The 25459-nt window shown below is 42.0% G+C and overlaps 1 protein-coding gene across 2 annotated transcripts in view; it reads left to right on the top strand.

The window, feature by feature from the left end:
- The window catches only part of CSMD2 (CUB and Sushi multiple domains 2), a 1528443-nt gene that overhangs the window by 1430182 nt on the left and 72802 nt on the right, over nucleotides 1-25459 (top strand). For both annotated transcript variants that reach the window (XM_073665735.1, XM_073665736.1), the window contains 5 exons: nucleotides 3189-3335; nucleotides 5183-5371; nucleotides 22379-22564; nucleotides 22646-22840; nucleotides 23518-23691. In XM_073665735.1, the coding sequence (XP_073521836.1) occupies nucleotides 3189-3335; nucleotides 5183-5371; nucleotides 22379-22564; nucleotides 22646-22840; nucleotides 23518-23691 (891 nt within the window). The remainder of the gene's footprint in view (nucleotides 1-3188; nucleotides 3336-5182; nucleotides 5372-22378; nucleotides 22565-22645; nucleotides 22841-23517; nucleotides 23692-25459) is intronic.

The raw sequence follows: 25459 nt of genomic DNA, 5'->3' as shown, positions 1-25459 counted from the left end.
CAGATGGCACTTTTATGCACATCTAAAAAGACGGACACCGCTGGATCACAGGCCAAACAGCATCCACGATGCCTCCATATGCCTCATTATAGGGAATCTTCCACCGCGGGTTCCATCTGAATCATGTATTTCAGAGATTTACACGGAAATCCCAGTGCAAGTGCTCAGCACAGAGCGCAGGATAACTGTGAGCCAAGCCTTACTGCGATCTGTGGCAGGCAGAATGAAAAAATCAATAGCAGGTGAAGAATTGGTTTTATTTATTTTTTACGGCATTCCTCGTGAGGTTTATGTGATTAGACAAATTTATTCTTCGGGTCGGTGCGATCACAGTGATACCAGATTTATATCGGGTTTTTATGTTTAGCTGTTGTCACACACTAAAATACGCTTTTTATTGAAAAAACAATTTTTTGCATCGCCATGTATTGAGAGCTATAATTTTTCCATATTTTTGGCCGACAGTCATGTGAGGGCTTGTTTTTTGCGGGGCGAGTTGCCGTTTTTATTGGTACCATTTTCGGGCATATGACATTTTTTGATCGCTTTTTATTCCGACTTTTGGGAAGCAGGATGAACAAACACCAGCAATCCAGGAATTGTTTTTTGTGGGGTTTTTTATGCCGTCCCGCTTGTGGTAAAATTGATAAGGCAGCTTTATTCTTCGGGTCAGTACGATTACAGCGATACCACATTTACATGTTTTTTTATGTTTTAGGGCTTTTACACAATAAAAATTATTTCATAGAAAAAAATATTATTTTTGCATCGCTTTATTCTGAGAGTTATAATTTTTTATTTTTTTGCTGATGGAGCTGTATGGCAGCTTGTTTTTTTGCGGGATAGGATGAAGTTTTCAGCTGTACTATTATTATTTACATTCGTCTTTTTGATCACGTTTTATTCCACTTTTTGTTCGGCTGTATGATGATTAAGCATAGTTTTTTGCTTCATTTTTTATTTGTTTTTTTCACTGAAGGGGTGAAATAGTGGGACGGTTTTATAGGTCGGCCCGTTCCGGATGCGGCAATACCACATATGTGTATTTTTTTGTTTATTTTTGTTTTTACATAAATAAATGTATTTATTGGATTAATATTTTGTCTTTTTTTTTTTGTTCTTTATTTTTTGATTTTTTTTAAATATTTTTACAATTTTTATTAACTGCTTTTTTACTTTTTCGCTTTGTCCCAGGATGAGATATCATCTTTACATTGTTAGATCGCTGATCTGATACTCTGCAATGCTTCTGCACTACAGACCATCAGATCAGGGTCTGACATGCAGGGACGTGGTGTGTCAGCTCATGGTCTGAGCATGAGGTGACAGGCCACTGTCCCTGGGTGACCCCGTGGCCATCTTGGGACCTGGGGTCACCATGGAGATCATCAGCACAACGCAATGGCATAACGTCGTGTTGATGGAAGCACATAGGGAGCCCACTCCCTCTGTGATTCCCCGTGATGTCACTGTCATTATTGACAGCGGCATCACAGAGATTAAACGTCCGTGATCGGTACCAGCACTGATCGTGGGCATTGCTGCGGGGGTGTCAGTTCTCACGTAGAGCTGACACCAACATTTGATCGCTGCAGCGCTCAGTGTGAGCTCACGTGATCACTGCATCATATATATACTTCATTTTGTGGAAACGCAGCTCCCGCAGCACCGTATGTATATGGTGCATGTCGTGAAGGTGTTAAAGGGTACCTGTCACGTGAAAAAGCATTATGTGGGATTAATCTGCCAATTTATAGTGTTCTGAACCTGTCTGGTACCAGCACTTAGACCCCAAATGCCGGGAGGAAATTAACTTTATTCTTCCCAGTAACGTTCGAACTTCAGTCATGAGGGTGGTACCGGTGCAGGTTCAGTCACCACTCTGATGTTCCATCCAAGTCCTATACTATACTTGGAAGGAACTGTGATGTTCCTTCCAAGTATAGAATAGAACATGGAAGGAACATCACAGGGATCTAGCTGAAGGTAAGGACACTTAAGGTGACATCAGTATCAGTATTTTTCATGAATAAAAAACTTCATGTTACACTTCTGGGATCAGTTCATTACAAGGAGAATTTACATGGAAAATCTTTTTATTGTGATATTCTTCTTAATGTTTGACATTCCCTATACTTGCCCCAACTTTTTCAAAAATAGAGAAAAATAGTTCAGCTCACACTCCAAGAATAACAAAGATCCTAGTAGATCCAATTTGTTAGTGCACAGGAGCAAAGCAGAGAATCTGTCCTGTGAGACAATTTAGAGAAAAAACTTGTTATTGAAAAATTCAACAATACAATCAAATAAAAGTGTGTTAGAAGATATTAAAATCCATCAGTACTTGATCAGAAACATGTTTTATGGAGTGTTACATGTTTTGAACTCTAACCCCCGAGTTCTTAGTCAAAAATGAATGCTAAAGTTGGACCTTCGAACTAAAAAGACTATTCATTAATAGTGCATTTTAAAAATTATCCCCTGAGATGTTCATTAAATATATTACAACTGAACCTCAAACCGATAAAGAAATCTGGAGACACCTTAACCATGCCATCAATTTAAAGTGTTGTCCGAATCCTAATAGCCAATCTAATACTTAAAGTTTAACTAACTAATTCTAAAAACTAAGCACTTTAGTAATTTACGTAAATTAAAGGTTTCCTACCATTCACTCTCTACGCCTAATTCCTGATTTTACGCTTCCGATGACATTACATTTGAGTTTCCTTGCATGCTCTGTGGAATCTCAACGAGAACGTCATCAAGTGGTTGGGGCCATGGTCAATCACCCGAATTTATTACAAATTGTTCAGTGCGCATCATGTAGCATGATCTGCCTGTGTAAACAGGATGTTAAACTGCCATCGATCATTAAAAAGTAGCCATTGTTTTCATTTTTATTTCACAAATCAATGGTACAGAATTGATCAGTTATTCTCAAAATTCTCAATTCTGAGTTAAAATCTGTATTCAGTGAAGACAGACTTTCCCATTACTGAGATAGGAGATGGCAGTTAAATGCCTTTACAGCGATTGAATCACTTTTATTCAGAAGCCTTCTAAATATAAATCATACTAAATACGATCTTTGTAAAAAGTAAGAGTAAAACCTCCATAATTATATCACCATATACTTAAGAGTTGTCTCTTCTGTGAACGCTATATGATAAAGTTTCTCTTTTTAGGACCATCTGGCCAGAGCATATTGCTCACATCCTTGAGCGGTAACTATTCTGCGCCCATGACCTTCACCAGTACCGGAAACAAGGTCCTTTTGCGGTGGATGTCTGACCATGCATATAGCAGGAAGGGATTTAAGATACGCTATTCAGGTAAGAATGACAAATCATTTATCATGGCTAATGGGTGGAACGACACTTTATCTAGATTGAGCACTACCAGTCTTTCAGGGAATAGTTATATAAATATGTGAATATGTAGGAGTAGATAAACATGATGTACAGAAGTCATAGAAAATGATTTATTAATTTCTGCCAATCTGTACTTTTCAGTCACAGCAAATATAAACTGTGATATCTGACAGTGTAGGAGCAGTTGACCGTAAGGAACAGTAGACCTTGCGGCTTTATAAAAACCTGTGGTCTTTGCAAAATAAGTCAATGACCTCATTTGGCCTAATTTGACAAGTTGGACAATTATATTGTCATAAGACCCTTTTTGCAAAGGATGGCCACCAATCTGGTCTGCACTAGTCTTTCAAATCCTTCTCCATACGAATGTTTACACGTATACAGTGTGCATACTCAGGATACAGCATTATGCATGACAGGAATCAAGTGGGGGTGCCTGAGGCTACAATACTCTGAACAAACATGATTTTAGGCACTTTTCTAAGAAATCACTAGGGGAGATGCTGGCAACTAGCAATAGTGCAGCCTTAGGCATTGGAAATGTAACTTTAAATAATCATATCTTATCATTGAATTAAAAAGGGATATACGTTTTTTACTAGTGCTCTCTAACGATGGCCAGACATAAAATTAAACATAAAGGAAAAATAAAGAGGACAAAAGAAATAAAAAAGAAGTAGCAGGTTCAGGTTTTATTTAGATAATGTAAAATAACAGTTTACATATTTTGGTTACATATTTCAGGGGCATTGATACATTTTTTGTGTTTCCCGGGTAAAATCTAAGTGGTGCTTCCTGGAGTCCTGTAAATGGTATATTTTACACTTTTTGATAAATTGCGCATACAAATTTCCAGCCATAGGATGGAGGACAATAGCGGTAAAGGTTTTATTGACCGTTTGATAGCCTGTAATAATAGAGCTCCATAATACTTTGTTCCATGTGTCGTATTTACACCGAAAGATTATCGCAAAGGACCATTCTTAAGAACGCTTATTTCACGATAATCTTTTAGTGTAAACTTATAAATAGATAGATGCATGGTACTCCTTAGTAAATTGGTGCTCAAGTAGGACTCCATTTTAACTTTAATATAGGCAAAAGACTTAGCACTCCAAAATGGATGCAAAATTTAAGAACAATTTATTTCTGGACAATCCTCTGTGTATACAGTTTTAACGTTTCGGCCATCACTCAGGCCATCATCAGAAACGGATTGCAGAGTATAATAGAAAAACCAAGAGATGCAGCATTAGAGGATAAGCATATAAGTGCTTGATTTTTGCTTCCATTTTGGAGTACTAAGTCTTTAAGTGTAAACAGGCTGCCAATCACCCGATGAACGAGAAAAACACTCTTTCGTCGGGTGAAATGATCCTTCGTGCAATGTAAAAGATAATCGATCTCTGTAATGAGTCGTCCGGTGTGAACTGCACTCACACTGCCGAGAACCACCGCAGCCTAAGTGCACGGCCTACTACAGATCACTCGGTGCACTTAGTTTACCTATATAAACTGGCTGTTAAATGACCACTATTCGGAAAATGTATATCAATCAGTGGTTGTTTAATGCCCCCAGTGAGTCCAGGTAAACGGACCCTTAAAGTGCTTGTGATGTAATATAATACATAATGTGTTCTCCATATCAGATCATTACTACTCACTCTGCTCATACAGGCACAAGCGGCAATGGTGTCCTTTTCGCTGCTGTCAGAATCCAGTGGCCTCTAAAAGGCAACTTACTGCATGAGCAATGAAAAATAATCATTCAGGCTTGCTATGTCATGTATACTCTTTTTGTGTGTTAGCTGCCTATTGCAGTCTCCCTCGTCCTCCTCTCCACGGCTCGGTGCTGGGTCCTGTCATCAATCCCCCTGGAGGAGTTGTGCGGTTCACTTGCAATCCTGGCTATCGGCTCATTGGAATTAACTCAGCTACATGCCTACGACGTCCTCAAGGCTATTATGACTGGAACTCAGAGGTGCCATTATGTCAGGGTACGTCTATGTGAACAATCCCACAGTGCTTGACATAGCAGTCCTTGCTTAAATCCATAACACAACTGTGCAGTCTGTAACTAGACATTATAATATCACACCAACACCTTTTTACTGACCTTATTTGAGCTTTTGCTGAGCAAATGCAGAACTTTACTTGGAAACAAACAAGTCAGTATATTGATTTAATAATAATTTGACAGCTACAGTCATAGAAGATTCTGAATATTATGTATGATAATGATGTTTTCACATGTAGTGTTCTTCATTATTTACTCTCTGTTGACATCACCTTTGAAGATTAATATATATATATTTATCAAAAACCTGTAAGACTGACATATCCTACTGTATAGGCATACAATGGGGTATGTCACCCCTGGGGCTCCCATTGTTAAAAAACAAGATAGCACGCACTATGCATTATTTTATTGTATATACCTGTGTAGAATACCATCTTATATGTCACGCTGAACGCGTCCTTCTGTCCAAAGCCGGGATGGGCAGTGCGTACAATAAAATGGCACCGGAGTCAGCGCATTCGCATGCCGCACTACAGCGCCATTTTATTGAAGACACTGTGTGTGCAAATTTGCAGACACACTGTCTTCAACAAAATTACACCAGATATCGCGGAATGCGCAAACATTGACTCCTGCACCATTTTATTGATGAATTGTACTACAACGTCAACATAGCAGTGCGCACGTGCCGGCCTTCGCCATTATCCCTATGGCCGGTGTTTGCGCACTCCTATGTTGATGTTGTAATACATTACTTCAACAAAATGTCGCCGGACTTAGCGTATGTGCATACCGTGATCTCCGGTGATATTTTATTGAACACAATGTATATGCAAATTCGCAGACAGTGTTAAAAAAAAATGGCGCCAGACAGCACGGTATGCGCATGCGCTGACTCCGGCGCTATCTTATTGAAGTATTGTGTGCCAATAAAAATGCTCGCCACCCGGGCATACAACGGGTTCAATAGCTAGTACTATATACCAGGGGAGCACAGCCTGTGTTGCTTGATGCTTTTCTGTGCGGTCATCAACTCTCCAGGCGCAGACATGCCTGACAGTGTCTTGTGGCTGCATATATGTATTTTCCATGTTAGGGAGTAGAGCAGTGTCAGGTAGCACCATAGGAATGGGTAACTGTTAATGGTGCACTCTGTGGCCATGGCTGTGACCATGTCATCATTTACGTAAATAGTAGATGTGGTAAAGAATCTTTCTGACTTCTGTGACCTTTGACTACTACAGTGTCATCAACTTAGATTCTGCCACGGTGTAACATTGAGAATACGATCTACTAACCCACAAAATACTTATAAAAGGGCAAGTATTGTGGAAACTCCATTAAAATATTATGACAATAAAATGAAAAAAAAACTTTTTGTGCCTAGAATTTCCTTAGATATTTCTTCATAAACTTCTGCTCAGTTTTCAGCTGTGTAATTTCATTTTTATCAATCACTCACTTATTAATATGATTAATATGAAATGTCATTCTCAATCTTTTCTGATGAAAACGAATGATATATTACGATTGATAAAGCATCATGGTTGTAAGTAAAAATTTGTCAAATAGTTGTCAGGCTTTCTGCTTACTACTTTTTTCCAAGGTGGATGTTGTATAACACTTGTTTCTGTCACTTTGCCATTTCTTGCATTGGAATTCTGCACACTCCGCAGTCTAGACTGAGATGTCCCTCAGCTTCCCTCCCAGCCAGCATGACACTGTCATAATTATCATTTCAACTGGAGGCATGAGGTGTCCCCCTACTCCTGTCCAGCCACTAAATTACCTGCCACCATGAGATGCCCGGCTTCTTGTTACCAGGCCAGGCCTGGAGGAGCTGCCAAACTTTGAAACAATAATTGAGTGTTGGCCTCTGTGAGCTATGTCTGCACTTAATTCCCCTTTTCTTACATAGTTAATTTTGTGAAAATCAGACAGGCAATTGAATTGAATTTTGAAGCTAAAAGCTGTAACCACACAGAGCTATATAAAAGCCTCCCATTTCTGCTCTTCTTTCCTTTCACCTTGTCACTTCTTTGTTTGATGAATAGGTAATAAATACAATTTATATTTATTATGTCATTGTAGCTTTGGGAAACATGTTGACAGTTATGACTTTCATCATTAGGGTAGGGCTACCCATTTTACTTGCCAACAATATTTATAAACTGTTTCAAGAATTCTTTTATTCTGATGTTCTTTTCTTTTATGCCATACTACAGGGTGGGCCATTTATAAGGATACACCTAAATTAAATGGGAATGGTTGGTGATATCAACTTCCTGTTTGTGGCACATTAGTATATGGGAGGGGGAAAACTTTTCCAGATGAGTGGTGACCATGGTGGATATTTTGAAGTCGGCCATTTTGGATCCAACTTTATTTTTTTCAATGGGAAGAGGGTCATGTGACATATCAAACTCATCGAGAATTTCATAAGAAAAACAATGGTGTTCTTGGTTTTAACGTAACTTTATTCTTTCATGAGTTTTTTACAAGTTTATGACCACTTATAAAATGTGTTCATCGTGCTGCCCATTGTGTTGGATTGTCAATGCAGCCCTCTTCTCCCACTCTTGACACACTGATTGTTATGATCTGCAACATGAACTAATGAAAGATAGGGGAAGCTGTCCCTACAGTAAGACTAAGCTGAATCCCTACGATGTAGCGGGCTGCCTGTTCCTAGTGAACAGACCCGCCTTAGTCCTCGGCTAGTCTGAACGAAGACCTATAGAATTAAGGGAGGGGTCCCTAAAAGAACTAAGGACTGGGACAAAAATGGGACTCCTCCTAAACAGAAATTGTTGTAGAACACAAAAGATAAACTGACAAAAATGTACTAGAGGTCCCAGAGGACCAAGCAAACTGACAGAGATAGGCACCGAAGCACCAGGCTAGCAAAACAGTCAAACAACACTGAAGTCCAGCAAAGCCAGAAGGGCGGAGCTGGAATATATAGGAGATGGTCACGTGACCGCAAAACGCAAGATAGAAAAAACTAACAGGAGGGTTCTAACAGTACCCCCTCTTTTATGAGGATCCTCCGGATCCTCCAGGCCCAGGCCTATCCGGAAACCTCCTGTGGAAAGCTTTAACAAGCCTAGGAGCAGAGACATCATCCGTCCTTACCCAGGAGTCGTCTTCGGGACCGAAACCCTTCCAGGAGACAAGATACTGTAATCTCCCTCTATGCCATCTAGAATTCAAGATACGAAAAATTTCAAATTCGCCGACTTTCACCACAGGAGAAACTGTGACAGTGGCATCCCTATCAGATACGTCAGCCTTTTTCAACAAGGAAACATGAAACACAGGATTAATCTTCCAGGAAGTAGGAACATCCACCCTAACAGCAGACAGGTTAACAACCTGAAGCACTTTAAATGGACCCACAAACTTAGGACCCAGTTTTTTAGAGGGAATCCTCAACCGCAGGTTCTTCGAGGACAACCAAACCATGTCACACACAGTAAACAAAACCTCTTTACGTTTCCTGTCAAAATACTTCTTGGACTTCTTGTTAGCCTCTTGAAGGTTGCAACGTACATTAGTCCAAACACTCTCCAAATCACCGAAAAAATTCTCCTCCTCCGGCACCGCCGACCCTAATTTGGAGAACGAACCAAAAGACGGATGTCTCCCAGTACAACAAAAAAAGGAGAACACCCAGCAGAGGAGGATGTATGATTGTTAAGGGCAAATTCTGCGAGAGGCAGAAACTCAGATCACACCTCTTGATTGTCTGCCACAAAACAATGCAAAAACTGTTCAACATCCTGGTTCTTTCTTTCAGTCTGTCCATTAGACTCAGGATGATAACCAGACGAAAATGACAAATGGACTCCCAACCTGTCACAAAAAGCACGCCAAAAGCAAGCCACAAACTGAGGTCCTCTATCAGAAACAATATCTGTGGGAACGCCATGGAGTTTGACAATCTCCTTAACAAACGCCTTAGCGAGTGTCTTGGCGCAGGGCAACTTAATGAATGGAACCAAGTGACACATCTCACTAAAACGGTCCACGACCACCCAGATGACAGTAAAACCCTCGGACACAGGAAGATCAGTAATAAAATCCATTGTGAGATGCGTCCAAGGCGCACTAGGAACTTCCAGAGGGCAAAGCAACCCCGCAGCAGGAGTATGTGAAGCCTTTGACCTAGCACACACAGTACACTGACGCACCCACTTGATGACTTCCTTCTGCCATCCAGGCCACCAAAAACTGCGACTGATAAGTCTCTTAGTTTCTGAAATTCCTGGATGACCTGCCAACCGAGACTCATGACACTCCACAAACAAATCTCTCCTAAAGGCTCTAGGCACGAACAACCTCCCATGGGGACTGTTAGATGGAGCATCATCTTGAGCTTTCAGAATCCCATTCTCCAAAACGGAGTCCAAAGCCGCCACCACAACTCCTTTCTGTAAAATGCTCTCCTCCTCCTCGGCACCGACCGTAGGAGAGAAGCTGCGAGATAAAGCATCGGCTTTAACATTCTTAGTATCAGGGATATACAGTAGGTAACAGAAAAATGAAACCGAGAAAAAAAAAGTGCCCACCTAGCTTGACGGGCATTCAAGCGCTTGGCAGCATCCAGATAGATCAGATTCTTATGATCTGTGAAAACCTGAATAGGAAATCTAGCGCCTTCTAAAAAATTACGCCAATGTTCAAACGCAAGTTTAATAGCCAGCAACTCCCGATTTCCAACATCATAATTCAGTTTGGTTTCCGAAAATTTCCTCGAAAAGAAGGCACAAGGATGTTCTCCACCCTTGTTCTCCGGAGACAAAACTGCTCCGACCCCCACAGATGAAGCATCGACCTCGACCAAAAAAGGCTTGGTCTCATCAGGCTGCATAAGGATAGGGGCAGAACTGAACCTCTCTTTGAGATACTCAAACGCTTCAATGGCCTAAGTAGTCCACTGGGCCGTATTCGCACCTTTCCTGGTGAGATCGGTTAGAGGTTTAACAATTACAGAAAAATTCTTAATGAATTTCCTGTAATAATTGGCAAAACCCCAAAATCTCTGTATAGATTTCAAACCAATAGGCCTAGGCCATTTCTGCACAGCCTGAACATTCACAGGGTCCATCTCAAAGCCCTCGCTGGAGACAATGTAGCCCAAAATACTAATTTTCTGCACAGCAAACTCACATTTCTCCAGCTTAGCAAAGAGTGAATTATCACTCAATAACTGCAAAACTTCACGTACACTCTGCCAATGGCACTCCAGATCTGGTGAATAAATCAAAATGTCATCCAAATACACAACCACATTCTTACCAATCAAAGGTCTCAGGATGTCATTAATAAGGTTCTGAAAAAATGCAGGTGCATTGGTAAGACCAAAGGGCATCATCAGATTCTCAAAATGACCTACCGGAGTGTTAAAAGCAGTTTTCCATTCATCACCCTCCTTCACTCGTAACAAATTGTATGCCCCCCGGAGATCAATTTTGGAGAACCACTTGGCTCCCACTAACTGGTTAGACAAGTCAGGAATTAACGGCAATGGGTAGGAATTGCGTACGGTAATCTTATTAATTTCACGAAAATCTAGACATGGACATAAACCGCCATCCTTTTTTTTAAAAAAAAGAAGAATCCAACTGCCACAGGCGACTTAGAAGGTCTAATGTGACCAGCAGCCAGGCTAGTCTCTATGTACTCCTCCAAAGCCTTTCTTTCAGGGATAGTCAGATTAAACAAGCGACTTTTGGGAAGAGTAACACCCGGAACAAACTCAATGGCGCAATCATAATCCCTATGAGTAGGCAAAACTTGCGACTCCTCCTCCGAAAAAACCCTCCAAAAATCTTGAATAGGTACCGGTAATTCCTCTTTTTCCACAGCCGCAATGCGACCATTACAACATTTATCATAGCACTTCGGACTCCAAGACTTAATCACATTAGTAGACCAGTCCAATAAAGGATTGTGCAGTTTTAACCAAGGCAATCCTAGAACAACTGGAGAGGGCAAATTATCCAAAACAACCAAGTCCAAAATATCTTCGTGAACTCCATTGATAGTGAGGGAAAATGCAGCAGTCTTGTGAGTAATACATTTCAAAGGAGTGTTATCAATTGCAACCACAGAAATAGGTGATGACAAAGGTTTGGATTTCAATTTAAGGTTTTCCAAAAACCCTTTATCAATCACATTAAGTGTTGAACCACAATCCACAAATACCTGAAATTCAATCAAATCTCCTTGCAGAGTTGTACTCACAGAAAGAAATACTCCTGCAGAGCGTAAACAAGCTATACGGGCGTAACTGACCTTTTTTTTTTCTTTACTTAAACAACGCTCACAATACTTAATCAAATGGTCAGCTTTACCACAATAAAGACACAAACCTTCGGCGAATCTCCGGTCTCTTTCCTGAGAGCGGAGTGACATTGCCCCCACCTCCATTAGCTCTCCGCTGTCAGAGCAGATTTTCTGGAAACTAGGACCTGACGATACAGGAGTTTTTACATCATTCACACTGGACCTCAGTCTCCTGTCCACACGAAGAGCTAACTGCATAGCTTCCTGCAGAGTCTCAGGTGCAGGGACTGCAATTAGCAAATCTGTAACCCTTTCACTCAGACCAGCAAGAAATAAACATCTCAGCGCAGAATCATTCCATTTAACTTCTGAGGCCCATCTCCCGAAGTGTGTGCAATAATTTTCAACATCATCTGACCCCTGATTCAAACATCTAAGTTCTGATTCAGCAGATGAGATTCGATCAAGATCATCATATAATAGCCCCATAGCAGAAAAAAATTCTTCAACAGACCCCAAACATGGATCATTAGGTTGGAGAGAAAAGGCCCACCCCTGTGGTTCTTTGCGCAAAAGTGACATAATAAAACCAATGCGCTGTGATTCATTCCCAGAGGATCTTGGTCTCAAACGAAAATATAACAAGCAATTATTTTTAAAGGAAAAAAAATCTTGCTGTTTACCATAAAAAACATCAGGCAGTCCTACCTTGGGTTCGACAAAATGCGCTCCAGAACAGCTACTCACGTGTTGCTGGAGCTCGGCCACCTCCAGAGACAATCCCTGCAAGCGTTGAGCCAAATCCTTGACAGAAACCATACTGATCCCCGAATTTCTTTCCTTTAAGTTTTTTTTTGGCTGGACTTACTGTTATGATCTGCAACATGAACTAAGGAAAGATAGGGGAAAGTTGTCCCTACAGTAAGACTAAGCTGAATTCCTACGATGTAGCGGGCTGCCTGTTCCTAGTGAACAGAACCGCCTTAGTCCTCGGCTAGTCTAAACGAAGACCTATAGAATTAAGGGAGGGGTCCCTAAAAGAACTAAGGACTGGGACAAAATTGGGACACCTCCTAAACAGAAATTGTTGTAGAACACAAAAGACAAACTGACAAAAATGTACTAGAGGTCCCAGAGGACCAAGCAAACTGACAGAGATAGGCACCGAAGCACCAGGCTAGCAAAACAGTCAAACAACACTGAAGTCCAGCAAAGCCAGAAGGGCGGAGCTGGAATATATAGGCAGATGGTCACGTGACCGCAAAACACAAGATAGAAAAAACTAACAGGAGGGTTCTAACACTGATAGCAAGACCGCAGAAGAATTGCTAGCACAGGCTTCCAGTATCCATTGTTTCAGATGCTGCACATCTCGTATCTTCACAGCATAGACAATTGCCTTCAGATGACCCCAAAGATAAAAGTCTAAGGGGGTCAGATCGGGAGACCTTGGTGGCCATTCAACTGGCCCATGACGACCAATCCACTTTCCAGGAAACTGTTCATGTAGGAATGCTTGGACCTGACACCCATAATGTGGTGGTGCACCATCTTGTTGGAAAAACTCAGGGAAAATGCCATCTTCAGTGCATAAAGAGGGCAACACATCATCATGTAGCAATTTCAGATATCCAGTGGTATTGAGGTTTCCATTGATGAAGAATGGCCCCACTATCTTTGTACCCCATATACCACACCATACCATCAAGATACAAGATGTGCAGCATCTGAAACAACGGATACTGGAAGCCTGGGCTAGCATTTCTTCTGCGGTGTTGCTATCAGCGTGTCAAGAGTGGGAGAAGAGGGTTGCATTGACAATCCAACACAATGGGCAGCACTTTGAACACATTTCATAAGTGGTCATAAACTTGTAATAAACTCATGAAAGAATAAAGTTACGTTAAAACCAAGAACACCATTGTTTTTCTTATGAAATTCTCAATAAGTTTGACGTGTCACATGACCCTCTTCCCATTGAAAAAAATAAAGTTGGATCCAAAATGGCCGACTTCAAAATGGCCGCCATGGTCACCACCCATCTGGAAAAGTTTTCCCCCTCCCATATACTAATGTGTCACAAACAGAAAGTTGATATCACCAACCATTCCCATTTAATTTAGGTGTATCCATATAAATGGCCCACCCTGTAGTTAGGGGTATATATCTGTTTATGGGATACGCCAACAATATAAAAATATGTTAACTAAAAGCTTAAAGGGAGTCTGTCAGTCCAAACTGACAGTTAACTAAGCATGTGGCCTTGTCATAGATTATAAAACCTAAAATAATAGCACGTTGGTGCTTGGTGCACCTTTGGTGTGGCCAAGACGCTTGGTGCACAGTTCCACCCACCGGTTTTCCATTCTCCGCATGCCTTACTGGTTATTGACAGCACTGGCTTTTTTGGAATGAGCAAAGCTCAGGCAAGCCAGCTCTGTCAATCACCAGTGGGGGAGCTGGGACATGTAAACTTAGTTGTGGGAACGATGCACCTAGCCTCTTGGCCACACCAAAGGTTCACCTTAATTAGCATACTGGATTAAACTTCATTTTTTGCATAATGGCAGTGATTAAAACAATTTTTTATTTTATAGGGGCTACATCTCGTACAAGACTATTGCTTATTTTATATTGTTAGATTATTCTGATAGACTTCCTTTAAGCATCTAAATATACTTTAGAACATGCATTGAGAGTTTCTTGCTAACACTGCTAGGGCTACCTGATTATCTGCTTACACTCTGATGTCACTTCTATGGACAACAGTTCACCACAGTATGCCTGGTGTGATCATGTGGTGGTCTTCACACAGACATGTAAAAAGATGTGACAAAGGGATAAATCCAGGGTATCAAAGGTAAAAAAAAATTCTAATGTAGGTATATTGAGAAGAATAATAGTTAAGCATTTTGGACATAGTAAAAAGCATTTATCATCCCTAGAAAATCCCTGCAGCTATTCCTGAACTGGTGGTGTGATGCTAAGGCTATGTTCACACTTTTGTTCGAACATTCTGTTGGTCTGTTCCATTTTGAGGAACAGATAAATGTCGAAAATGGATCCATTGCATAAGTGATACACACACAAGTAGAGAAACTCCATTGGTAATTGTGGAATCTGCCTGCGATGTGTTATGTGTCAGTTATTATAAGAGAAAAAAAAGTTTTGCATGATGCACTTTTATGCTGTTCTAAAAACCGACTTATATCAGAAACCAGAATGACCCCATAATAATCAATGGGGTTCTTCTACTTCTGTTTGCATCAGAATGGATCTCCTTTAGACATTACTCCATTTGTCTGTTTGTCAAAATGGAACAAAAATACTGAATATCCAAACAAAAATGTGAATGTAGCCTTAGCGGGAAAGCAGGTTAATAATCAAATTATCATCATCTCTTTAGATTAAGTAAGTGAACTGACAGAGGTCCCGCCATTCTTTCAAGATTTTTCTTTGTTTCTTATTTTTCTGTGATGACTTTATCAGATAGAAAGATATCTAGATAACAATGTAATTAGAACATTTTTTTTGTAATAGATAAAGTCATGTCCAAAATAAATAGACCCGAAGGGACCAGATCACAGAAATTTCTCAAGAAGGCTGTGTCCACACATTATAGGGTTTTGTGTATCTTTGTGTGTGTGTGGTGTGTGTGTGTGTATGTATGTGACTCGCCCCCTGGGCCGTGGGGCACGCGGATCCGGGCGATAGGGGAACGATGGGGGTAGTAGTAGTGGCGGCCCGGTCCCGCGGCTCAGGGTGGTCAGGCCAATGGTAGTCTGCTATGCGCTCCAAATAATGTCCGACTACGCCACCCGTGGATTGCGGTTATTAGGAACCGCCGCTGCAAGGCAGTCCGCTGGGGCTGATGATGGGTGCAGCTGAGGTGATGTGACTCCCCACGGGAAGAGTGCAGCCCCAGGGCAGTGTAGTGGATGTTGGGAGTGATGGTAGTGCGAGTCCCGGTGCTGATAGTGCTGGAAGCGCGAAGGAGCACACAGACAACAAGTTACAGTCCAGGGTCTTTACTCACAGTTCATTTGTTCCAGGTCACTTCGGCCAGCAGTGACCGCCTGAGCCGTGCTGCGTCCACCAGGTGAGGGGCTCGGTCAACTCCCAGGCAGTTCAGGAGCATGGCACAGGACCCCCTTTTATCCTTTCTCTGGCCTGCCTCACCAGTGACCCACTTTTGTCCAGCTGCCGCGGACCTGTGCGGTTAAACGTGGGCCCCGTCCTCCGCTGTCCTATATGGTGCCTTCCTAGCAGGTTTGATGAGGTGTCGCACCAATATATGATCACGACGACCGGTCTTTGGCTGAGGGTTGTTTCTCCTCCACCAACTTGGGATCCGGTACCCTTAATCTGCCTGACCCTGCACCCTGGATTCTCGTGGGTTCTTAGGGTCCCTTCCACCTTCTTGTTCCTGAGCCCTTCTGTTTCTCTCTCTCTCCTTCTTTGCAGTTCCTTTCTGTTTCTGTTCCTTTCTCTTGGAGCTGAGATGAGCCAGAATCTCAGCTCCCCTTCACCTCCTCCTCGGCCTCTTCTCCAGGCCCACTACTCCTTCTCCTCTCAGGCCCCGGCCTCTTCCCTAGGCCTGCCTCTGGAGCAGCACTCAGCCTGAGCTGCTGCTCCCTGTCTTCTCCTCTCCACAGAACTGAACCTAGATCTAAGATGGTGCCCACCTTTTATACCTCCTTCTAGCCATGAGCCCAGGTGACCAGCAACCAATGGGCTCCTTCCTACGCTCAGGAACCGCCCCCTATCTGCCCCTACAGCACTGGGTGTTCCACCCCTCCCTCCCCACTCCAGCAGGGACATGGTCGGTCGTGCCTGCACTTCTGTCTAGTGGGAGCACCGTTTAGCTGTCCCTCGGAAATGGGGTGTGTGTGCTGCATGCAGCTAACTGAGCCCTGGTCCATACTCCATCCTTACCTGGGAGTGGAATATCACACCTCTGGTCTGAGGTGCAATACCCCTGTAGCGGCCGAACCCTCGGGGCGCTACATTCCCCCCTGGTAAAGCACAGCACGTCCTCGGGCTGGAAAAGAGCAAAAACAGTTGATTACAGGACATGCAAAGACTTTTTCAATAACTTTTTACATTAGAAACAGACATTACGGTTCAACTCCCTTTATGGGACACACTTTTCTTTTCACTAGACATTATAGAAAACTTTTCCAATACTTCCGGAACTCTTTTGTATAAAATATTATAGAAAACTTTCACATGACTATTTAGCATCATATAAAACCTTTTCACATAAAACATTTTTTTTAAGTAAAGCACATTCTTGGATCCTGGCGGCGGTGCAACTTGCGACCAGGTGTTCTTTCTTTTTAAAGGTGCAACAGTCCATTTTAACTTTGAGGTAGACGTTGCGGTTCTTGTATAAAACCAGTAGGGGGCACTTTAAGAAGCGCAACTATATACATGGGATTGGCCGTTCCCAGTCCTTGGCCGGTGGGGATAGGGGAATGGCTGCTCACAGTCCTCAGCCTGTTAGGGGAAGAGGGATGGCTGCTCTCAGTCCTCAGCCAGGTTACTTAGGGGATAGGGCATAACGTTCACACAGTCCTATATCAGTCCCAACGGGGACCACATGCAATTTGAAACAGTCCCACACAGTTCCTTTGCACCCTTACGGGTAACTATTTACAATGCCACTTGACGGTTCACTGGTAACGGTGTCTTCGTGACGCTCCTTCTTCCTCCTCATACGGATCTTCAGGCCCGTCCGGGCCCTCCTGGTACTCAGCGTCCGAGTAGTGCTGTTCCTCCTCCTCTACTACTCGGCGGACGTGTAGGGCGTACCACCCCTTCACGCCTTGGTGTCGGGTGTAAGACCAGGATTGGGGGAAGAGGGTTGCCATGCATACCAGGATTGGGATGAGGGGTGCCATGCATACCAGGATAGGGATGAGGGGTACCATACATACCAGGATTGGGGATGAGGGGTACCATGCCAGGTTTGGGGATGAGGGGTTTCATACATACCAGGGTAGGGATGAGGGGTACCATACATACCAGGATAGGGATGAGGGGTACCATACATACCAGGATTGTGGATGAGGGGTACCATACATACCAGGATTGGGATGAGGGGTACCATGCATACCAGGATTGGGGATGAGGGGTGCCATGCATACCAGGATTGGGGAAGGGGGGTACCATACATACCAGGATAGGGATGAGGGGTACCATACATACCAGGATTGGGGAATGAGGGGTGCAATGCATATCAGGATTGGGGATGAGGGGTACCATGCATACCAGGATTGGGGATGAGGGGTACCATACATACCAGGATGAGCGATGGGGTACCATGCATACCAGGATTGGGGATGAGGGGTACCATATATACCAGGATGAGCGATGGGGTGCCATGCATACCAGGATTGGGGCATGAGGGGTGCTATGCATACCAGGATGGGGATGAGGGGTACCATGCATACCAGAATAAGGCTGAGGGGGGCTATACATACCAGGATTTGGAATGAGGGAGACATGCATACCAGGATTGATATGAGGGGGTGCCATGCATACCAGGATAGGATGGGGGAACAGGATTGGGTAGCACAAATACTAGGATGGGGGCAGCACAAATACCAGGATGGGGGCACCACAAATATCAGGATGGGGGCAGCACAAATACCAGGATGGAGACAGCACATAACAGGATGGGGGCGCAGGATGGGAACAACATATAACAGGATGGGGGCAGCACATAACAGGATGGGGGAAGCACATAACAGGATGGGGGACCATATACCAATAAAAATGCTTGCCACATAACAGGATGGGGGAGCAGAATGGGGACAGCACATAACAGGATGGGGCAGCACATAACAGGATGGGGGCAGCACATAACAGGATGGGGCAGCACATAACAGGATGGGGGCAGCACATTACAGGATGGGGGCAGCACATTACAGAATGGGGGCAGCACATAACAGGATCGGGGCAGTACGTAACAGGATGGGGGACCATATACCAATAAAAATGGTCGCCATCCGGGCGTAGAACGGGTTCAATAGCTAATATATAACATGATACATGATTCATAACAAATATTTATACGAATGGAGTGTATAAAGACAATCTATATACAGTACAGACCAAAAGTTTGGACACACCTTCTCATTTAAAGATTTTTCTGTATTTTCATGACTATGAAAATTGTACATTCACACTGAAGGCATCAAAACTATGAATTAACACATGTGGAATTATATACTTAACAAAAAAGTGTGAAACAACTGAAAATGCGTCTTATATTCTACGTTCTTCAAAGTAGCCACCTTTTGCTTTGATGACTGCTTTGCACACTCTTGGCATTCTTTTGATGAGCTTCAAGAAGTAGTCACCGGAAATGGTCTTCCAACAATCTTGAAGGAGTTCCCAGAGATGCTTAGCACTTGTTGGCCCTTTTGCCTTCACTCTGCGGTCCAGCTCACCCCAAACCATCTTGATTGGGTTCAGGTCTGGTGACTGTGGAGGCCAGGTCATCTGGCGTAGCACCCCATCAATCTCCTTCTTGGTCAAATAGCTCTTACACAGCCTGGAGGTGTGTTTGGGGTCATTGTCTTGTTGAAAAATAAATGATGGTCCAACCAAACGCAAACCGGATGGAATAGCATGCCGCTGGAAGATGCTGTGGTAGCCATGCTGGTTCAGTATGCCTTCAATTTTGAATAAATCTCCAACAGTGTCACCAGCAAAGCACCCCCACACCATCACACCTCCTCCTCCATGCTTCACGGTGGGAACCAGGCATGTAGAGTCCATCCGTTCACCTTTTCTGCGTCGCACAAAGACACGGTGGTTGGAACCAAAGATCTCAAATTTGGACTCATCAGACCAAAGCACAGATTTCCACTGGTCTAATGTCCATTCCTTGTGTTCTTTAGCCAAAACAAGTCTCTTCTGCTTGTTGCCTGTCCTTAGCAGTGGTTTCCTAGCAGCTATTTTACCATGAAGGCCTGCTGCACAAAGTTTCCTCTTAACAGTTGTAGAGTTGTGTCTGCTGCTAGAACTCTGTGTGGCATTGACCTGGTCTCTAACCTGAGCTGCTGTTAACCTGCGATTTCTGAGGCTGGTGACTCGGATAAACTTATCCTCAGAAGCAGAGGTGACTCTTTGTCTTTCTTTCCTGGGGCGGAAAGATGGTTTTTGCAGCTGCACTTGGGGACACTTTCAAAGTTTGCCAATTTTTCAGACTGACTGACCTTCATTTCTTAAAGAAATGATGGCCACTCGTTTTCTTTACTTAGCTGCTTTTTTCTTGCCATAATACAAATTCTAACAGTCTATTCAGTAGGACTATCAGCTGTGTATCCACCTGACTTCTGCACAACACAACTGATGGTCCTAACCCCATTTATAATGCAAGAAATCCCACTTATTAAAGCTGACAGGGCACACCTGTGAAGTGAAAACCATTTCCAGTGACTACCTCTTAAACCTCATCAAGAGAATGCCAAGAGTGTGCAAAGCAGTCATCAAAGCAAAAGGTGGCTACTTTGAAGAACCTAGAATATAAGACATATTTTCAGTTGTTTCACACTTTTTTGTTAAGTATATAATTCCACATGTGTTAATTCAAAGTTTTGATGCCTTCAGTTTGAATGTACAATTTTCAAAGTCATGAAAATACAGAAAAATCTTTAAATGAGAAGGTGTGTCCAAACTTTTGGTCTGTACTGTATATCAATCAAAATTGTCTCTTAAATTAATATATCAGCTTCAAACTCCATATATTATCCTCATATATTTTTTATGCATATAGCATTGTCTATAGCATTCAATATTTCATATCCTATTAATCAAAGGGAATTTGTAAACCACATCAATTGTCTAATTACACCCGCACATAAGATATCCCAATAAACGTTGTAGCTCTACAATAGGCATGTCAGTTATACAGAAATAAGTTGTTGTTCATAGCAAAATCTCAACAACCGCACACTAGGTGCACGCCCGCGTATATTCATAAATGTTATATTATACAGGTATATTATAGTGATGTCCACAAACACACATCAAATACAAAATTGCATGTATACATAATGAGTAATAGTAGGCATATCAGAGCAGGTAATTACCCATAGCAATGTCCTCCACCGCACTGTCCCACTACCCCAATGCGCGTTTCGCGTCACTCGCTTCCTCCGGGGTTGTGGCAATACCAGGTCCTGTGACATGTTTTTCTATCCAGCCCTTTAAGTCACATGTTCTCTTTTTACCAATGATAGCGCCATGTGCAGCGCATGCTCACTGGAGTCAGAGATTCCAAAACCCCTCCCCTTTAGTCTTATCATGAGGCGCACATTGGGGCATGCTATTCGCATTGCAACCACGCATGCACGGTCACAACAGTAGACAACAACCATTAAGCCGCCGGGCTTAATGGTTGTTGCTGTCCTGGAAATTTGAACCTAGTTTCTGTCAGGAGTCAGGCCATTTATATATCCAATATATGACCCAAAAGCCGTTATTCTTCATTTTTTCTACATTTTTTTTAAAGGAGTTATTTTTGTGGAGCCATTCATTTGTGCATTAAAATATATACCTATAACACTGTAGTAGGACTTATTTAAAGGGGCTGTCTGATCACAGTATATTAATAACTTATCCATAGAATACAACGTAGATCATCATCAATATCAGATCAGTGTGGATCCAATAACTGGCATCCCTCACCAATCACTCCGATGGTCGCTATATGTTAGGGCTTGTGCAGAAGACCATATTTTCGGTCTGAGTGTATTCCAACAAAACATCGGATTGCACTTGGACCAATGTTATTCTATGGGACAGTGCTCGTCTGATTTGTTTTTCCTTGGACTGAGTCTGTCCGAAAAAATAATATCTCAGCATGCACGATTTGCATCCAATATTCAGATCGTACTCGGCCATGCAAGTCAATGAGTCCATGGAGAAAATCAGAGTACACTCGGATTACAACACGGACTGATGGAATGGAGAAGATGGAGACATTTTCTTTTTCTCATCTTCTCCTCATCCTAGAGAATCGGATCACACTATGATCTCACTCTGATCAAACTCTGATCAGAGTGTGATTAGCATAATCAATTTTCTCAAATGAGAGAAAATACAGTCGCGTGTTCCCAGCTTAAATATTCAATAGAGATGAAATGCACAGTTCTATTTAATACATAGTGGCCTCTGCTCGGTACTACAGATCAGAACCTATTCTTTTGATTAAGAGCCATTCTGCAGTACCTGGCAGCAGCTGCTACACATTGAATGGAGCTGCAAGTGTTTACGCCCAGCAACTGCCAGAGCAAATATCAACTGATCAGTGGAGATGCTGATTGTTGGATCTCCACCAACATGATATCAATGACCTATCCTAGGGGTGTATTATGGTTTGTATGGTTCTCCAGAGCAGGTGATGATTTTTGATCAGAATCATCATTTATTAGCTATAGCAGAGAGGGGTTACTGAGGACAGACCTCTATTAATTGATATTTAAAGTGTATGAAAATGAGTTTTCTGATCGATGTATGTAGAAGATGAGTATAGAGGCCAATGTCTCTTATGAAAACATATCCATTTATCCATTTATATAGTCGCTTACTTTTATACATGATCATGCTTTATGTTGTTGTACATGGAACAGTGTCATGGATTCATGGATTGTGACCATTTACTGACTTTTCTCTTCAGCTATGTTTTGTGGTGTCCCAGCTACTCCCAAGAACGGGGCAGTATTTGGTAAGGAATACACTGTAGGCACCAAGGCTGTCTATGAATGCAATGAAGGACACCTTCTCTTGAACTCTGAAGATGCAGTTGCAGAATGTCAACCTTCTGGGCACTGGAGCAATGGCAACAACCCTCCACAATGTGTCGGTGAGTATGCCAGAACATGCATACTTTGGTTTAGTGGAGGATACCTGATTTTACCTTACACCTTCACCTTCTCTGTCTCAGCTGTTACATGTCCAGAAATCAACAGTTTGAACACAGAACATGGTCGCTGGCGTCTTATCCATAAAACCCAATATCAGTACGGAGCTGAGCTCATGTTAATTTGTGACCCTGGCTACTACTACATGGGGCCTCGCATTATTCGCTGTCAAGCCAATGGATCATGGAGTGTGGGGGAAAACGTGCCAACCTGCAACAGTGAGATATAGTGAAATCCTCTTCCATAATATGATGCACAAGGGTATTGTATCAATCAGATGGTGGAATTTGCCTTTCCATTACTGGGTCATTCTGAGCTATTCACAACATGAATAGTAGCAAAACTGTCATATAACTTCGTGATGCTTAGCTTTTATATTCCAGACCTAGAGTGATACTTAGTTACCATATCAATAGATGACACTAAGCTATTCTATTACTGTGTGACCCATGTGTCATATTGCAGATTGATACATTTAATAGAAGGCAGCAATTTTCTTTGTTGTGAGTAAAGGGAATGTGGCTGGCATATTAAAAAGATTCATTATTTGAATAGAACCACTAGTAGATACATCGAAAACATAAACATTGTGCAGTCATATTCTTTAGGACTTTTCTTATTCCAAGGTCTAACATTTGATAAAATATCATTCATAGCACGATATGCCGTGTATTGGGCACTTTATACTAATGTAATGATAGCTTTACCATTGCCTAAGGTCAGGACGCTAGTTAATTCAGCATTACAGTTTTTAGTGGTAACCTGTCTATTGCAACATCATAGAAAGCAATAAAGAAGGAAGACATTTTTGTAAAGGTCGTTAAGTGATGTTTTTGAATTAGGAATTAGTTAGATATAATTTTGATGTCAAAATCCAATTTCTTGTGTTTTCCAGTTATATCCTGTGGGGACCTGCCAACTCCAGCTAATGGAAATAAAATTGGTATGTTGACCCAATATGGAGCTACTGCCATATTTGCCTGTAATAGTGGCTACACCCTAGTGGGGTCCCGTGTGCGAGAATGTATGGCAAATGGGTTATGGAGTGGACAAGAGGTCAAATGTTTGGGTAAGTACACTTAATTTTCTAGATACATTAATGTCCCACCTTTAACTTTCATTGTCTATGTAGTCATGTAAAATGTAAAGAGTAGAGATGACCGAACTCGAACTGTAAAGTTCAGGGTTCCCACCCGACACCTAGTGTCCAGTGATGAACTCCAAACACGGACTTCTCCATCTTACAGTTCGAGAGTTTAGGGAGGAAAGAGAGAGAATTTTCCAGCTCCAAAGTTCAGTCCCCGTTGATTTCTATAGGGATTGGGTTCAGGATCAAGTTCAGGTACAGTTCTGGTAACCAAATCGAACTTTGGATTAAAGTTCGGTCGGACTGTGCGAACCCGAACTTCCACAGGTCCGCTCATCCCTAATAAAGAGTAAACATCATTTACATTTTTATAACATAAATCATTAGTATACTTGAAAATAAGAAACTTTGTAATATATCTTATCAAAGAAATCTGTTTCTTTTGCCTCCTGATCGATCCTTCACTCTCAATTCAGAAATCATATATAAAATCTGTATTCGGTGAAGACAAATTTCCACATTTCTGAGATATTAGATGACAATTGGTGCTTTTAAAATACTATGGTGGGAGGAGGGGTGAGGAGAAGGAAGAAGCAACTTTATTAGCTTCAACTATCAACCCTATCTCAGTAAGGCTAAAATCTGTACTCACTCAATACAGATTTTACCTGTGAATTGAGAATTATGAGAATGAGTGATCAGTCCAGGAGGAGATGTGGATTTATGTAATAAGATTTCTTATAAAGTTTCTTATTTTCATGTGTACTAATGATTTATTGAATTAAAATTAAAAACGATGGTTACTCTTTAACATCTTAGTAAAGCATTCTACAGTTTTTCTGTATGGCCAGAGGTCTTTTACTATTTTTGGCAGAGAATACTAGGAAACTAGTGTTGAGCGAGCACTAAAATGCTCGGGTGCTCGAAGCTCGGGCTGAGCTCACCGTGATACTCGGGTGCTCGACCCGAGCAACGAGCCCAATGTTAGTCTATGGGAGACCCAAGCATTTTTGCGGTGGCACCCCCGGCAGTCTGTAGAAAGCCTAAAAAGTGCCCAAAATGATAGTGACAGTGCTCAAATGACATGGGGACAGCATGGGGATCACACCAGGAAGCATTTCTGACCCCCAGATCACTGCTGTCAACAACGTGGTCAGAGGTATTAAGCCACTTTTACAAGCTCACAATAAAACGTTCAAAAACAAAACTGAAACTGCTTTCCTGTGAAATATGTTAAGGAACATCCTTTCCAGGGTAAAGACTTGTGTATAAGGTAAAATAAATAAGCGAAAACAAAAATACTCCTCCACACCTTGGGCTAAGTTCACAAGTAGCATTTTTTATGCGTTTTTGCACTTTTGTATTGCTTTCAACCGTGACAAATGCATTCACCGGGAAATGTCATTTTAACATTTTACAACAGTTCTATTTGTCTGGCATACAGCAGAATCTTTTAAACAGATATATTTGTGTCTGAACACTGAGCGAGGCACTCAATTTTTTTATTTTTAATGTAAAAAAGGCAAAAAGGTGGATAATACAGAGATTTGAACCGTGGAACTGCAAAACCACAGTAATAGTTATGTGGCCTACACCAGACTCTTTTAAACAGATATATTTGTGTCTGAACAGTCAGGGAGACACTATTACTGTTTTTTTTCCGGAAAAAATGCCAAAAGCAGGATAATACAGAGATTTGAACCGTGGAACTGCAAAACCACAGTTCTAGTTATCTGGCCTACACCAGACT

The sequence above is a fragment of the Phyllobates terribilis genome, unplaced genomic scaffold, assembly GCF_046119375.1.
Source record: "Phyllobates terribilis strain yellow unplaced genomic scaffold, ASM4611937v1 Scaffold_2__4_contigs__length_985480577, whole genome shotgun sequence".
Classification (NCBI taxonomy): domain Eukaryota; kingdom Metazoa; phylum Chordata; class Amphibia; order Anura; family Dendrobatidae; genus Phyllobates; species Phyllobates terribilis.
The sequence above is the reverse complement of the archived record's forward strand: the minus strand, read 5'-3'. Positions and strand labels throughout refer to the sequence as shown.